At 34.2% G+C, this 18393-nt stretch overlaps 1 protein-coding gene across 2 annotated transcripts in view; it reads right to left on the minus strand.

The window, feature by feature from the left end:
* CWC22 (CWC22 spliceosome associated protein homolog) overlaps nucleotides 1-18393 on the minus strand; it is a 62257-nt gene that overhangs the window by 27017 nt on the left and 16847 nt on the right. For both annotated transcript variants that reach the window (XM_003815503.3, XM_057301446.2), the window contains exons 3-8: nucleotides 16460-16527; nucleotides 14582-14692; nucleotides 9637-9882; nucleotides 6074-6202; nucleotides 1524-1692; nucleotides 1083-1136 (exon numbers count right to left, since the gene is read on the minus strand). In XM_003815503.3, the coding sequence (XP_003815551.2) occupies nucleotides 1083-1136; nucleotides 1524-1692; nucleotides 6074-6202; nucleotides 9637-9882; nucleotides 14582-14692; nucleotides 16460-16527 (777 nt within the window). The remainder of the gene's footprint in view (nucleotides 1-1082; nucleotides 1137-1523; nucleotides 1693-6073; nucleotides 6203-9636; nucleotides 9883-14581; nucleotides 14693-16459; nucleotides 16528-18393) is intronic.

Genomic DNA, 18393 nt, shown 5'->3' on the forward strand with positions numbered 1-18393 from the left:
CACTGTAATAATATGATGACTAATTAGGTCAAAATCTAAAAGATTTCTAAGAGTGAAAGAATTTTCATGTAAATAAGAATCAAAATATTTAATATTAGTGAAATAAGACTAAGCATGACTTTAAAATTCTTCCTGTTATACATGATATTAAATTGGAAATGATAATATATATCTGAAGGAAACTTTTGAGTATGAGCAAGAACAATTTTACCACTTTCATGGTTAAATAAAAGCTAAATCAAAACCATCAAATAATGAATATAAAATAAACACAAACTGAATAACAGCATGATAAAATTACCTGCATTTGAAACAGATTAAAATCGATCAACTCTATTCTATCAAGTGATTCTAAAAATATATGACTATACCTGTGTGGTTGCAAGGAATAGAGGTTTTTGTAGAATATCAGATATTTATTAGATTCTCATGAACAGCAGGGAATGAAGTGGAGGAGATACCAACTTTATTGTTTTATAAAAATGAAGGGAATGGTTCTTCAAAGGAATGGTTTGCAGTCAAGTAACCATGTATAGTAATAAGTCAGATTAATTTGATAAATATCTAAAGTGTTTTGATCAGCATCAAAGTGTTATGTTAAAGAATATTAAATACGGCCAGGTGTGGTGGCTCACACCTGTAATCTCAACACTTTGGGAGGCCGAGGTGGGTGGATCACGAGTTCAGGAGATCGAGACCATCCTGGCTAACATGGTGAAACCCCGTCTCTACTAAAAATACAAAAAAAACTAGCCGGGCGTGGTGGCAGGTGCCCGTAGTCCCAGCTACTCAGGAGGCTGAGGCAGGAGAATGGTGTGAACCCAGGAGGCAGAGCTTGCAGTGAGCCAAGATTGTGCCACTGCACTCCAGCCTGGGCGACAGAGCGAGACTGCATCTCAAAAAAAGAAAAAAAAAAAGAATATTAAATATATTTATTATAGTTTTAAAATGAAAATATCATCCAACATATTTATCCCAAGGACTATAAAGCAAAGCAAAAATAGAGAGGTATCAGTGAAGTGGCATCAACCCTCTGGTCTAATGCTACTGAATGGGACCAAGTATTGAAGATAATTACTTACCACATTTTGGTTAATAAGATGTGCCACAAATTTGGAAGCAGTCAGGCAAAGTTGCTGAAAAATAAAGGTGGAAAGTTAACCTATAAACTAAACCCAATTTTCATTTATTTACACAATCTATGGCCTACTAACATCATCTATTTAAAACATGTACCACACAAGTATAATTTTTACATTATAAGAAAGTTACAAAATAAAACACATGAAAGAGTATCCCTTCTGGTTAAATAGTTATAGTTCTACAGTTATAGCCATCATTTTTGTGGCTCATCAATAGTGGCCAGGGATATTTAACAGAACAAAGAAGTTCTCATGAAAGACAGTTTTTAAAAAGCATTATGTTATGTAGCTGTGTCAAAATCAACCTTGCTTACTTTTGTTGATACTGGTTTATTAGTTTGTTCCTATGTATCATTCTACTTACAAGCCATTCATATATACCTTGTCATTTCTTCGATAGCCTTTTCGAAAATTAAGAATTAACCTTTTGAGGATTAATTCTCCAATTTGTGGAAATTTTGAGTTGATAATTGCCACTAATGCTGCATAAACATGGGTGAAGATTGGAGAAGCACTCTGTGCTTGCAAAACAGACCTGGACAGCAGTCCTCTGTTTAAAAAAGAATTTAAAAAGGAGTCAACAATAACCATCAAATTAATTAAACGAAACAAAAACTATTAAAATTCAGTAATATTTTTCTATAAGTAATCATAAAATCTAAATCAGAACTAACTGGAAAGAGTTTGTCTTACTAATAAATAAAAATTGTTTTTCAGAAAACGAAATGTGAATTTGTGATTTTGTAAAATAGAATGAGGATTTTACTGCAATTTATCACCAAAATTTTTCTCTCTACATATAATTCCTCTTTTCCCAGTCTGTTATATCTAATCATGAATTTGAGGCTTTTAAGGTTCATATAAATAATTTCTTTAACATTTTTAAAAAAGTAAACAAAAGCAGACCTGCTTCAAAAGTATAAAAGGTAGACAACATAAAGTTTCTACTACAGATCTGTCATTTTTATAAAATTAATTTTGTGATTAAAGACAAATTTGGGTTTAAATCTTTAAGTCTAATTTTAGTAGAATAAAATGAAGATGTGGAATACTCCTGTGAGAAATAAAGAAATGAATTAAAAGCAATGCCAGATTAATGCTAAAACAGTAACAGGAAATTAAAAGGTACCTACTTGTAACTCGTTTTGAAAATGGTCATGTTTCTATATGCATTTGATGAGGAAGGGGAAAGGCAAATTGGGCAAACTAAAGTTATTTTTAGCAATGTAATGACAAGTAATTATTGGATTGCCAAAAGTCAGGAAAAAAAGTCTTAATGGTAGTTTTAGATATGACAACTAAATCACTAGAGTGGAAAATGAGAAAAAGGATGCAGCTTATAAATTATAGTATCTTTAGCAATCCATAACTCTTCTAAGTCTACTTTTTTTCTAAGTAAATTGGAGAGATCTCTGCCCACTTTTGAGGATAATGGCTGTCTCTTGATCAACTTTCTCTACCTCTAAAACTTGCTGCTCCTACTTTATACCCCCACCTTTTTTGGAGAGGTTGGGGAGAGACAGGGTCTCACTCTGTCACCCAGGCAGGAGTGCAGTGGGGCGATCTTGGCTCACTGGAAGCTCTGCCTCCTGGGCTCAAGCAATCCTCCCACCTCAGCCTCTGGACGAGCTGGGACTACTGTGTGCCACCACGCCCAGCTAATTTTTGTATTTTTCATAGAGACAGGTTTTCACAATGTTGCCCAGGCAACTCCTGGACTCAAGTGATCCTCTTGCCTCAGGCTCCCAAAGTGCTAGGATTACAGGCTAGGATTACAGCGACCGTGCCTGGCCACTACATTCCATATTTTTTAAAAGATGAATCATAGTCATGTAAAATGACATGAGAAAACAGCCCTCAGATTTTAAAATAATAAATACAACATGGAGTAATTCTATTTTCTGACCCTTTTAAATATCACCAATTGCTTAAAGCCACATATTATAGAATACGGTGATTCCCTTCTGCTTTTCTAAAATGTATTGCTCATCTTTCCCATTTCTCTCACATTCCCATTTCACTCTCACTAGAAATTAAATTGGAATAAAGGCCATATATGATGAACCCATAGCTAATATACTCAACAGTGACAAGCTGAAAGCTTTTCCTCTAGGATCAGGAATAAGAAAAGGGTGCCTACTCTTTCCAATTCTATTCAACACAGTACTAGAAGTCCTAGCCAGAGCCATTAGGCAAGAGAAAGAAATAAAAGGTATCCAAATCAAAAATAGAGAAGCCTGTTTGCTGTAAACAGGATCTTAATATAGAAAACCCTGAAGACTTAACCAAAAAATTGTTAGAACTAATAAACTAATTTAGTAAAGCTGCAGACACAAAATCAACATACAAAAATCAGTAGTGCTTCCATATGCTTACAATGAACTATCTTTCTGAAAAATCAAGAAAACATCCCATTTACAATAGCTATGAAAAAAAAACTTAGGAATAAATCTAACCATGGAGATGAAAGATCTGTACACTAAAAACTACAAATTGCTGATGAAAAAATGGAAGAACATGAATGACATCCCATGTCCATGGACTGAAATAGTATGTTAAAATGTCCACAGTACCCAAAGCAACATACAGACTACAATCCCTATCAAAATTCCAGTTACGTTTTTCACAGAAATAGAAAAAACAATCCTAAAACTCACATGGAACCACAAAAAACTCCAAATAGCCACAGCAATCTTGAACAAAAAGAACAAAGCTGGAGGCATCACACTCCCTGACCTGGAATCTGCTACAAAGTTATAGTAATCAAAACAGAATGACAATAGTATAAAAACAGACACATAGAGCTACAGAGAACAAAGAAACCAGAGATAAATCCAGACATTGGCAGTCAACTGATTTTCGACAAAGATGCTAGGAAGACACAATAGGGAAAAGACAGTGTCTTCAATAAATGGTGCCAAGAAAACAGAATACCCAGATGCAGAAGAATGAAAATAGACCTTAGTCCCACAGCATATGCAAACATCAACGCAAAACAGATTAAAGACTTAAACATTAGACCTGAAACTGTGAAACTACTATAAGTTTCTAAAAGAAAAATACAAAGGAAAAGCTCTGAGACACTGGTATGGTTAATGATTTTTTGGATATGACCCCTAAAGCACAGGCAACAAAAGCAAAAAGAGACAAATGGGATTACATAAAACTAGAATGCTTCTGCACAGCACAGGAAAATATCAACAGAGTGAAGAGACGACCTACAGAATGGGAAAAAACATTTGCAAACCATACACCTGATAAGGGGTTAATATCCAAAACACATTAGGCATTCAACTCAATAGTAAGAAAACAAATGACCCAATCTAAAAAATGAGCAAACGACAAGAACAGACATTTTTCAAAAGATGTACAAATAGCATATATATGTATGAAATGCTAAACCTCACCAATTATCAAAGAAATACAAATTAAAACCACAATGAGACATCTCACAACTGTTACAATGGCTGTAATAAAAAAGATGAAAAATAGCAAGTGTTGCCAAGGACATGGAGAAAAGAGAACGCTTGTACACTGTTGGTAGAAATATAAATTAATACAGCCATTATGAAAATAGTATAGAGGTTCCTTAAAATATTAAAAACAGAATTACCAGCCAGGTGCGGTGGCTCACGCCTGTCATACCAACACTTTGGGAAGCCAAGTGAGGAGGACTGCTTGAGCTCAAGAGTACGAGACCAGCCTGGGCAAGATGGCAAGACCTCATTCTCTACAAAATATTAAAAAATTAGCCCAGTGTGGTGATGAGTGCTTGCGGTCCCAGCTACTTAGGATGCTGAGGTGAGAGAATTCCTTGAGCCCAGCAATTCACGGGGGCAGTGAACTATGACCATACACTGTACTCCGGCCTGACAATAAAGCAAGACCCCCATCTCTAAAATAAATCAATATAAAAAAATTTTTTTTGATTGTAACTACCATTTGATCCAGCAATCCCACTATTGGGTATATATACAAAGAAAATGAGATCAGTATGTTGAAGAGGTATCTGCACTCCCACATTTATTGCAGCATTATTCACAATGGTGAAAATATGGAAACAACTAAAGTGTCTGTTGTGAATAAATGGATAAAGAAAATGTATACATGTATAATGGAATACTATTCAACCATAAAGGAAATCCTGTCATTTGGGAAAACACAGGTGAACTTGGAGAACATTATGCTAAGTGAAATAAGCCAGGCACAGAAAGACAAATAATGCATGACCTCACTAATATGCGGAATCTAAAAAAAACTGAACTCATAGAATCAGAGTATAAAATGATGGTTACCAGAGGCTGGGGGTTGGGGGAATTTAGATGTTGGTCAATGGACACAAAATTTCAGTTAGACAGGAGGAATAAGTTCCAGAGATCCATTCTACAATATTTTGACCATAGTTAATAACCATATATTATATACTTGAAAGCTGAAAACAGAGTAGATTTTTAAGTGTTCTCACCACAAAAAATGACAGGCATGTGAATGCATGTTAAACAGCTTGATTTAGTCATTCTACAAAGTACATATATATCAAAACATCATGATGTATACCACAAATATACACAATTTTTACTTGTCAATTTAAAAAAGAAATAAAAAATTAAATTAGTTTGAGGTAGTATATTTTAACATTCGTTATTCCTCATGAGTTTAAATTACTGGAGGCATTAAGTAAATGTCTGCAAAAACCATTATATGAAATCAAAGCTTCTCAAAAAGCAAAAATTCCATACAACCTCTAACAGCAAGGCACAAGTTATTTCTTAGCAGTCTATATTTTTATAACTCCTGCATTTTAAATAAATATTCTCAATGACCTTTGAAATGAAGTAGCACAATAAATCAATGATTATTGTTCATGTAGATATTATATTCCTTTGAAAAAATTACTTAGAAATACTACAAATAAAATAGCTGATACTTACCTTCCTCTAACTATATTTTCTTGAAGAAGCTCTTGAATAATAATACTTATGTTGGAAATGTTGACTTTGTTGATAAGGCCATTAATTGACTTCTTTAGGGCCTCCCAACTCATCCTCTGGTATGCTAAGCTAAAAAGAAGTGATTTTAATAAAGATTAAAACTTAATTACAATAATAAGCTATAAGAACATAAAAACTACATAGTGTTCCTTAATTTTTAACATTATTTTCATGAAACGACCCCCAAGTACAGTAAAATATATGATGCCTATCAGGATAAATAGATTATATCCTGAACCATATTTGATTTTCTATACATAGGCTTAAGTATACACCATTTTCCTTTAATAATACAATAAGATTATGTAAGGATATATAAGGATAACATTTCGTTCTTATGCCTAGTACATTTATTAGTCAAATTCAATACATGCTTATTTTACATATAATGCTTGATTTAAACTTGTCTTTAATGGAAACCTTTAAAATAAATGCAATTAAAAAAATTTAAATGGTAATATGAAATACCCAAATATAAGCCACAAAAAAAATTTGTATGTCCCTTCTCATAAAAAGATGACAGAGACAACAAAATTAAATGTTTTAAGCCACAAAGAAATGGTAACTACAGGAAAAGGGAGTCACATGAAATCATGGGGCTGAATTACCATTCAGTGTATTTTAAAGACAATCTCTATGTTGATGTAGTAGTCCTACAGCTATACCAGTTGAATGTTAGATAGCTGTACTGCTTTTTACCCTAGATTTTGGGGAAATTACTTGGCCTCATTGAGTTTCTTTAGGTTGAATTGGACAATGTCTAAGATCTTTCAATGCTCTACAGTTCTATGGGTTTTGTAACTGCTTTTCTGTGGAATCTGATTTCAGCTGCAGGAAGTCTTAACCTTTTTTCTTCCATACATGTCTCTCTAGGGAAGTCTGGTGAAATCAGTAGACTTTTTGGGATGATATATACAATGAATAGGATTACAAAGGATACTAATCATACTAAAATTCAGTTTTTGAAACATGAGAAGAACAAAAGTTTGATATAATATTCTATGTGCTTCATAACACATTAAACAACAAGAACTGGCAGTATGCTTAATAACTACTTAAATTTCTAAGTAGCATGGCCATAATCCGTATCATGAAATACCTGTAACAGACTGTCAATACTCTGATCTATTGCCTACATTCTCAAAAGAAAAAAAAAAAAAGCTAAACTTTGGAGAAGAGTAAAAATAAAGATTCAATTTTTTCCCCAAACACATTCATGGACTGATTGCTTGAATTCTATTCATGGACCTCTTGAGGGGCTTGTAGGTTAAGAATCCCTGTTCTGGAGTGGTACAACAAGGAAGGTTGGTGAGAGCAGTTCCTGGTGGGAACGAGTATTGTTATCACTGACATTGTTTAGCATTGCTAGCATGGTGAGGATAAAAAACAGACTCACTTTGCAGTTAATTTTATTTTGTTTCTAAATTCTCTATAAATTATGTATGTACCCCCTTACTGCCTGTACCCAAGGTGGACTATTCCACTGTTTCATAACTCCAACCTTTTGGTATCCCACTCTCTCTAGACACAAGATGCATGGCTTAACAAGTGGCCTGATTAATAAGATGTTGCTCATATACAATCACAACCTATCTTATTAAACTAATCAAACGGCTACATCAAATACAATTATACATCCTAATTAGGAAGCCCACAATTCACGTATCTACTGAAAGCAAAGACTATGGCCTTCTCTTACAGATGTCTACTTCTCCTTGTACCCTTTACAGCCTACGAACAGACTTCAACTGTATATAAAATTATCTTAAAGGAATCTGCTTTAAATTGCATGTATTGCTGACTCTCCTGTGTGCTTTATTTAAAAGGAAGCAAGACTTGGACTGACAAAGTTTCTAGTCTTTTACAATCAGGATTGCTTTGGACTGGACTGGAGAAAGTGAATACCTTTCAGTAATGCTGCCACTACTGCCTTGTGCATGAGCAAAACGTTTACATGATAATGAAGGTCCTACTAACCACAGAAGCCATCTCCAAATTCCTTTTCAACCTAACACTTCAAATATCACTGCCAAGCGCTAAAATATGACACATAAAGAAAAACTTATTAGTTTTGAATTTAATGTCACCAAATACCCCTTTCTGGCTCTTAAATTCGGTTTTAATTTATTTCAAATCTTCATAGCTTCTTTTAGATAAATGACATTTCTTATTTTATTTTATTTTTTTTTTGAGGCAGAGTCTCTCTCTGTTGCCCAGGCTGGAGTGCAGTGGTGCGATCTCGGCTCACTGCAAGCTCCACCTCCTGGGTTCATGCCATTCTTCTGCCTCAGCCTCCCGAGTAGCTGGGACTACAGGCACCCACCGCCACGCCTGGCTAATTTTTGTATTTTTAGTAGAGACAGGGTTTCACTATATTGGCCAGGCTGGTCTCGAACTTTGGGAGGCCGAGGTGGGTGGATCATGACATTTCTACTTCAAGCTAATCCTTGAAACAAATTTAGATTTAACTTAAATAAGCTTCTCTAGCACTTTTCAAATTGCTACTAAAACACTCATGAAAAGATGTGGAAATATTCCTGTCTGGCTCACCTTGCATCTGTTTTTCTTAAATTATAACTATTAATACCCTCTATCCCAATCTTTTAACTAGTTATCTGGCAACTGAATAATCATTTCAATCTGGGACCATACTTTCCCTAGTTATCAACTCATCCTATTAGAGAAAAATATCTTAAAAACTTAGCTGTACTTTCCTAAATAGCTCCTCACCATCTCAATTATTCTGAAAAGGGAAGGAGGAGTGTTTTAAGTGTGACTGTTCATATATAAATTTTGTCTGCCTGCCTTAGAGTAGCAAAAATGTATAGTCTAATAGATCATGATCTGAAGAAAATGTACAAAAAGAGATAATTGCCAGCTTCAGTTTTATAGATAAGTACAGAGGTTGGCAAACTACACCCATGAGCCAAATGCAGCTGACCACCTGCTTTTGTAAATAATGCTTTATTGGAACACAGCCATGCTTATAATTTTCTACACAATGCCTATGACTATTTTCACATTTCAAGAGCGGAGTTAAGTAGCAACAACAGAGACAAAATGACTCACAGTGTAAAATATTTACAGTGTGGGCTTTTACTGAAAAAGTTTGCTGACTCCTGGTTTACAACAGGAAAAGTCAATTTTAGAACTAAAATGTCAGTATTCTTTTCTACAAAAAACAGACATTATCAATAGGAATGCATCCATGAAACTATGAAAGGAACAATAGTTTGAAAATACTATAAAAAGGGTAAGCAATCTTTTCCTCAAACTTTTTAATTCATTCATGCAAAAAAAAGAAAAAAGAAGTAATGTGCTAATATAAGGGCACGTAGTGTGTGGCTCTCCAATGGAGCTATAAAGTAAAGAGGTCTCTAATTTGAGGTCTCTATCACTATAGACTAATGTAAATTCTCAAGAACCAGGGTTAATTAAACCACAGTTGACTTATTTTTCAATGACAATTTCATGGCTTTGTATACTGATTGATATAAACATGCCTGTTTTTATCTGTAATCTGTTCCTGCATCATCCTGAGCTTTGCAGGGGGAATATATGCTCCACCAGTGCGAGTAAGAAGAGGATCCAGCTCATCTTTCTTTTTCTTTGTAGCAGGTTCATCCTGAGCAGAGGAACTCTGAGTTACTGATGTTTCTGGGTTTCTCCTCCCAGGAGATGGGGATTTCCGAGACCTTTTCCGATCCGTATCTCTTTCTCTTTCTCTGCGTTTTTCTCGGTCCCTGTTTCTGTAATATAAATTTTTTAAGAGCAGAAAAGACAATATAAAATACACTCTTAGCAATTAACTGCACACAAATGAGTGAGATCATAAGTGGGTCCCACAAATTCAGACTAGGAAAAGTGGTTTAGAATGGTGACAAAGTGTTTCACAGAGAAAATTCAACAAATTAGGTCCTGAAGGCTTGACAGGATTTAGACTGGGGGCAAGTCGGCAGGAGGAAGGGGAGACGAAGGATGACATTTTGCAACTAGTAGAAGAGGGAATAATTATTGAAAGACTGAGCAGGGGTGTTAAGGTCAGAATGAGTAGCACAATCAGGAAACAAAGGATTATGTGTCATGGTTGTTGGAAAGATGAATTAGAGTTAGACTAAAATCTTAAAACATATGTAAAGACTTTAAGGTTTTTATACTGGAGATGATGGGGAATCATTAAAAGTTTCTCAGTAAGAGAGTGGCATGAAAAGAGTGTTTTAAGAAGACAAATTAGCCTGTGGTGTATATGACAAATTGTATAAAGGAGAAGAAACCAGAGTTAATCTCCAATAGTGGTTACTTTAGTTGTAAGACTACTATAGAATATAATATTTGAAGTTGTTTCTTGATAGAACTAATATTTTCATTAGAAATCTCAGAATATTGGAAGCTTCTGCTTATTTGAGACAATGTGGGGGGAAAAACTTTTCTAGCCACAATGTCTTCCCTACTAACGTACCTGATTATCCTTTCTTAAGCTGAGGCTTTTAAAACAATCAAGGTACAGTTCTCTGAAACCATCAAGAACTACCGGGAAAGAGCGAATCCTTGCTTTTTGCTATCTTTCCCCAGAGCAAAGTTTATCCACTGAGCTGCTTTTTACATATACTGCCTTGGAAACCCAGATCATTCTGTTTGTGTTTTGGGTAACCATGAGTTATATATAATATAGTAAATAAAAGTAAATTTCATATTATCACTGCATTACCAGGAAACTGTGGGATAGATTTTAGCTAAATCTAAGGAGTATGTTTGAGATGGTCTTTTAAATATATAGTAATAAAACCTACACGGAGATTGAAAAGCAGTCATCTTCCCAGGTAGCTGTGGAGGAACAGATTTTTTTTGTTCATTTGTTTACTTTTATTTTAAGTTCAGGGGTACAAGTGCAGGTTTATTACATAGGTAAACTTGTGTCATGGGGGTTTGTTGTATAGATTATTTTACCACCCAAGTATTAAACCTAGTATTCATTAGCTGTTTTTCGTGATCCTCTTCCTCCTCCCACCCTCCACTCTCCCTTCACCCTCCATAAGGCCCCAGTGTGTGTTGTTCTCCATGTGTTAATGTGTTCTCATAATTTAGCTCCCACTTATAAATGAGAACATGTGGTATTTGGTTTTCAGTTCCTGTGTTAGTTTGTTAAGGATAATGGCCTCTAGCTCCATCCATGTCCCTGCAAAGAACATAATCTCATTCTTTTTTATGGCTGCATAGTATTCCATGGTGTATAAGTACGACATTTCCTTTATCCAGTATATCACTGATGGGCATTTAGGTAGATTCTATGGCTTTGCTATTGTCAATAGTGCTGCGATAAATATACACATGCATGTGTCTTTATAATATAATTATTTATATTCTTTTGGGTATATACCCAGTAATGAGATTGTTGGGTTGAATGAACAGTTTTGAAACTGAGGTATAAGAGACTTAAATGACTCCTAGGGAGGAGAGACAATCTGTATACACCAAGAGTGAACAGATGGGGGAAAGAGTGATTTCAAATATAAACCTCAATTAGTCACAAAGGCAGATGCTCTAAGTTCTCTGCACTAATTTGCAACTGAATTGCTTCTTCTTGTGAATATACATGTTCCAAGAGAGTAGCTACAGCAGGGATTTCCTGACATTGGTTATGATTCTTCTGAGAAACACCAGGTAAGAGAGCTAGCTGGCTGATAAAATCAGATCCCTACCATTATTGTGTTTGTTCCTTTATAGTGCAGAAGTAACAAAATATTCTAAAAGTTTAAATAGAAACATTTTTGGACTGTTAGCCTTTATGTTCTGCATAATACCTAGCCTGCTTACTTCATAGTGTGACTGTGTGGATAACATGAGACTTCATTTTCATATACTAGACCTAACATAGAGTTATACTGAAGTACAACAGTCAGGGATTGTGAAAAATACAGAGGCTTTGGAGCCAGAACTGAGTTCAAATTCCAGTTTCAACATCTACCAGATGTTTAAATGCAACCTCAGGTAAGCTACTTAATAAACTCAAAGCCATTTCCTTATCTGTAAATTGGAAAAAATAGTATCTAGTTTCTAAGAGTTTTAACAGTATTTGGGAAAATATACAAAAAGCTTAGCTTACCAATTATGGTTCTAGTAGTCATTCTCATTAAGGTGACAGCAGACAAGCCTGGATTTTGAAGGTTAATATAATCTGACATTATAGGATTAGGTATATACTAGAAAGTGATGAGAAGGAAATTTTTGGCTGTGGATATCAAAGGATGTGCTTAGCTCCAAACTCCAAATTGCAGAGGAATTTGGTCAAAATTCCTGTGGGGGGTATAATATTGGTAGTAAAGGGGTGGATAATATCTGAGAGATATCAAAAAAAGATATTGATTTTAGTCAACGATAAACCATGAGAGTCAAGTTTTAGAAACTAGATGACTAATAAGGGAATACAGGAAAATCAGGAGAAAGCTGGTTTTATGAAAACAATGACAAAGGCAGAAAGATGTCTATGAAGGGATAATGAAAATGGTTGTTACAGAGACAAATCACAGTTCCTTTATAAAATACTAAAATAATGTTAGTTTTGTAAGATTAATTAGAAATACATTCAGAATCAACCACGTTGTTCAACAATAGTTTACCTGAACTCTTCCACTGTTTTCCATATAAAGTGCCAAGGGTTCACTGCTTATCACTACTCAAACTGATATGCTCAAGAAACTAATATTTTAAAGTTGTCATTTTCTTAGTATCTACTATGTTCAGACATGGTAGTAGGACAGACATTATTTTTAAACCTAAACAACCAGACAAGATACATGTTATCATCCTCATCTTATAGATAAGGAAACTGAGGCTCAGAAGAAGTTTGTTAAGAAATTTTACCAAATTTCTGTAACTAGTAACTAAAACTTGAACTCTAATCTGCATGAATATGGAATCTATTCTCTTTCTACTATGCAACACCGCCTCATTAAAAAGTGTAAAATATAGACATCCCAAAGTCAATTTCAAATGACCTGGAAATTGTCTGCATCACTACTCCTCTCCTAAGCAAAGATACATGCAAGTTAAGGAAATACTACCCATATAGTGACTTCTGTTTTAAGTACTTGAGAGTATTTCCATCTGCAGAATGCTAGTTAACATCTCTTCCCTATATTGAGCATCTCAAGTATCTGCCCCACTATTTTCTTTGAGACTACCATTACTTCTACCTGGAGAGTCTCTTCCCACACGTACTAAGTAACTTTTAATTCCATTATACTTTCTCCTGAGCAAATACAGAGGCCCTTTAGTGAAGTTTTAAAGGGAATTACTAAAACGCCGACATCTTTCTAACACAGTAGTCACCCCTTATCTGTGGTTTCACTTTCTGAGGCTTCAGCTACCAGTGATTAACCACGGTCCAAAAATAAGTGACTACAGTACAATAAGATATTTTGAGAGAGGCAGACCACATTCGATAACTTTTATTAGAGTATATTCTTATAATCGTTCTATTTTAGTATTAGTTACTATTGTTAATCTTTTACTATGCCTAATTTATAAATTAAACCTTATCATAGGTATGTATGTATTGGAAAAAACATAGTATATATATATATATATGATTCAGGTATTATCTGCAGTTTCAGGCACCCACTGGGGTCCTAGAACACATTCCCCATGGATAAGTGGGGACTGATGTATTCTCACTGTAAAAACTATTACTAATTTCTACAAGGGAGAAAAAGAATTGAAAATAAATACATATCAATAACAAGGGGTTATAATACTCTGCCTAGATTTCAATGAAACATGAATGGCACTTAATGTCTGACTCTTCTTAAATATTACCCCTAGGAGTCTCCAAACACTCTCATTCCAATGTTTCTTACTATCTGCCTTCCATTCAGTTCCCTTGCCCATTTCTCAACCAAGGAAATATTGCAAGTCTTGTTAGCCAGAGGAACAGGTGGGTAACCAAGTTCTCTAAAGCTCAAGTAAGAATCCTTCACATGTAGAAAAAAACTACAAATTGGAAACTTAAGTCTCAATGTCCCTCTGCCATTACGCAGGAAAGTAAATTTAGACCACTCTATATCATACAATATAAATTTCTTTCATTGAGTAAAGAATCTCAAAAAATCACATAAACCAACCCCTCTTGCGGTACAATACAATGAATGAGCTTGGGCTTTAGAGTCAGACAGACTTAGGCTTGCCACTATTATGTTTCAAAACATGAACAAATTACTAAACTTCTCTAGACCTCAGTTTCTTCAGCTGTAAAGCAGACATACTAGCACCTACTTCACATATTTACTGCAATAAGAAGTTAATTCATATAAAGCCCTTATTAGAAAGCCTAGCACCTAAAAACATCCAATTAACGTTAGCTAGTATTATTTTTGTTTTTATTACAAATGTAGCATAAAGAGAGTTTAAACAAATACAATTTTCTACAAGTTAGAAATTCCCAACACTAACCGTGACTCCATGCTACTATCATAAGAACGTCCTCTTCTTGAATGCTCATAGTCTGATCTGCTGTAATCAAAGTAATCTCTATCCCGGGGGGATCGTTCTTGTTCTTCATATCTAACATAAAATAAGAAAACCAAGTTGCAAATTAAAAACAACTATGTTATAAATATTTAGGAAAGTCATATATTGGTAATGGTAAAGCAACTCTATGACTGAACATCGTGTCAAACTGTTCTTAACAGCTCATTTTGCTAACACCCATTCATTCCATCAGAATTACAAAAGCTTTCAGTTTGTACACAGCAAAACAACTCCTAGGATTCACTTAACCAAACTTACTTGTTTAGTGAATTATCCTGATTCACTTTGTTCTCAATAGGAGACATATATCTGGATATCATATATAGTTAGCATGAAAAAGGCTATCCTACAAATGACTCCTTTTGCTTAGTTGGCTTGTTTATCAAAACACTGAATGTATGAGACCAAGGTCATTGGCTGGCCTCCATAAGGATCAGTTTAATTCCATACCAAAAGACCATATTCATCAGCTGTTAATCTTGAAAATGCATTACTGGACAGCAATGAGAATGGATTGAAATTATTAGCAAACAAGGATGGATAGCATCAGATCTGTTATTTGAATCTTAAAAGTCAATAAAATCAGAGAACCTTAAGAGAAGTTAAATATATACATAATAGATACATAGTAACATAATCCATATTTTATATACACATCTACAATTAAGTTATACACACAAATACCTGTGTGTGTGTGTGTCTGTGTGTAAAGAGTTTTTTGTTTGTTTTTTGTTTTTAAATATATAGGGAGTAGACAATCGGTGAAAGATAGTAAGTAATCATGAATCAGGGCAATTAACTTGATGTTCACAAAGCAAAGTTTTTAGAGATATTTAGCAGAGTAGAATAAGAAAGTACATATGGAATAAGGAAGCCTAGACAACTGAAAGAAAGTTTGAAGGGTGCTTCTTCCTTCATAAATTATTTTTAATGGGCATAAAAAATTTTTTTTACAGTCATTATTTTTAATAGACCATATGCTTAATGGTCTTTCAATGATCATAAATGAAATAATTGTAGTGCTAATATGAATTCATAATGCACATTAATGTTAACATTTTTGGATCACTGACCTTAACATAGTTATAATATGATATAATCCAGCGGTCTCAAACCTTTTTGGCAACAGGGACTGGTTTTGTGGAAGACAATTTTTCCACAAATGTTAGGGGGTGAGGGGATGGTTTCAGGATGAAACTGTTCCACCTCAGATCATCAGGCATTAGTTAGATTCTAATAAGGAGCACACAACCTAGATCCCTCGCATGCGCAGTTCACAATAGGGTTTGTGCTCCTATGAGAATGGAATGCCACAGGTGATCTGCCAGGAGGCGGAGCTCAGGCGGGAATGCTGGCAGGCCTGCTGCTCACCTGCTGTGCGGCCTGGTCCATGGCTCTGGGGGTTGGGGACTCCTGTTATAATCTATATAAAAATATTTTAAAGACAATACAGAGCTATGTACATGTAAGAGATAATACTAACAGTAGCAAAAGCAGCACTTCTAAATACTGTAATTTCAACTCAGTTTTCCATTTTACACTTTCATTCCATTAGTATTTGAAACATTAAAAATTACTCCCTTTCACATAAAAATTACATAATATCTGGAATTATTTACTAGAAACTCCTAGAAGAGTCATTTAAGGATGATTCCTCCTACAGCCCATTCAAGTAATATTGGTTATAAAACCATTAAAAAGAAGTTATCCACCCTAAAATTAGAAATCTAAGAGCTAAATTATTACATAAACCTTACTATAAAAATTTACATTGCATTCCGAGCATATTAAACTATTTACCTGTCTTCTGGAGAGGAGTTCCTCTGACATGAATTAAGGTTTTCCCTTCTGTCATGACCAGAAGAAGGCTTTAAAAGAGGAAAAGGGGAAAACATTTCAAAAATTATTTATGTTAATAACACAGACTGAAATACATGGCTTAGAAAGTTGGAAGTACTTTAGAAATTGTATCAAAACATTTTTTAAATCATTAAGAATAATTCATGTAACCTAAACAGTCTATAAGATAAAACAAAATCTTCAGACCATCCCAGATAGGCCTGTCTGTGGCAGGCACCTGTTTTCATTATGGACCAAAAACTTCTTTTTTTTTCTGTTTATTTTTATTTTTTATTTCTTTTTATTTTATTTTTTATTTCAATAGTTTTATGTGGAACAGGTGGTGTTTGGTTACATGGATAAGTTCTTTAGTGGTGATTTCTGAGACTGTGCTGCACCCATCACATGAATAATGAACACTGTACCCCAATGTGTAGTCTTTTATCCCTAACCACCCCCCTACTCTCCCTGACCCTTTCCGCTGAGTCCCTAAAACCCATTGTATCATTCTTACGGCTTTGCAGAACCAAATACTTCTTTCTAGACAAAAAAATTCAAGGTAGAAAAAGATAATTCTCAAATTTTTGATGACATCTAGTTTATATTTTACTTCTATGTAATAAGTTATAATTTTTATTATTATTATTATTTTTTGAGACAAGGTCTTGCTCTGTTGCCCAGGCTGGAGTGCAGTGGCATGATCACGGCTCACGGCAGACTCAACCACCCAGGCTCAAGTGATCCTCTCGCCTCAGCCACAATATTGTACTTACCTCCTATCTCCTTTGGCTTATGAAAACCACAACTTTAGTACAGGGTAAAATAGCTGGAAGAAACTGACTCTAACATGTTTATAAAAGTTAATTTTTGTTTTCAACAAACATCAATTGAGTGTCTGATATGTATTATACTGTGGTAGGCTCTAGGGACTTGAACAACATTACTTTTAGGGTATAAGCACTATTCTAAATTTTTTGAAGAACAATCAATATACAAATAAGTAACTTCATGTAACATGAGACCGACATGAGACAGAGATGTGAACCATCCAGTTTGAGACTACATCCTAATTAAAAAATCCAAATACATTAAGGAACCAAAATGTTTACCTCTGTATATAGGTAAAATTTTTTATATAACTGGTCAACATTCAAATATCGACAAGCCTTATTTTAAGAATTAAAATAATTTTAATTAACCATACTGTAAAGAAAAATAGCATTTAACATACCTTAATCTTGAAATCTAAGATAAACTAAATCAAACAATGAGTAACAGTTCTGCAAACTTACATGCTTGCCTCCTTAATGAAGAAAGGATATATTTTAAAAAAGAAAATTATTCTGAGTAGAAATATAAGATCCAACTTCCTCTGATTTTATGACTATCTAATTAACAGCAGTTTGAGTCTAACATAATCACAAGTACAATGCAAAATAGTCTCATTATTGAATTTTTTGAATAGTATCCACTAACTAATTTATATAGGCGAATAAGCATGTAATCAAAATTGATAACTTAAAGTAACCATAGTTTAGCTGTTACTTTGCATTAAATTCAACCATTTTAAAATTCTGTATCTAATATAAGAAAGTTTTAAAAATTATTTCACTCATCAACACAGTGAAATAGAAATGTTCAATATATATGACATAGGTTTCTATAAAACTTCACATAAAGATCTTAGGTCAAATACAAAGCACAAGATTCATTCAATTCAATGGTAACATAAAATACAATATTTATACTGATCACTTATTATAAGACATAGTCCTCCCTGTGTAGACATTCTGAAAGATACAATAGATAAGAAAGGCCAAGGAGCTTAGGATCTTGTAGAAGACAGACAGGCTTATAAAGATTTCTATGATTAAACACATTAGATTATATGTTCC

The sequence above is a fragment of the Pan paniscus genome, chromosome 13, assembly GCF_029289425.2.
Source record: "Pan paniscus chromosome 13, NHGRI_mPanPan1-v2.0_pri, whole genome shotgun sequence".
Classification (NCBI taxonomy): Eukaryota; Metazoa; Chordata; class Mammalia; order Primates; family Hominidae; genus Pan; species Pan paniscus.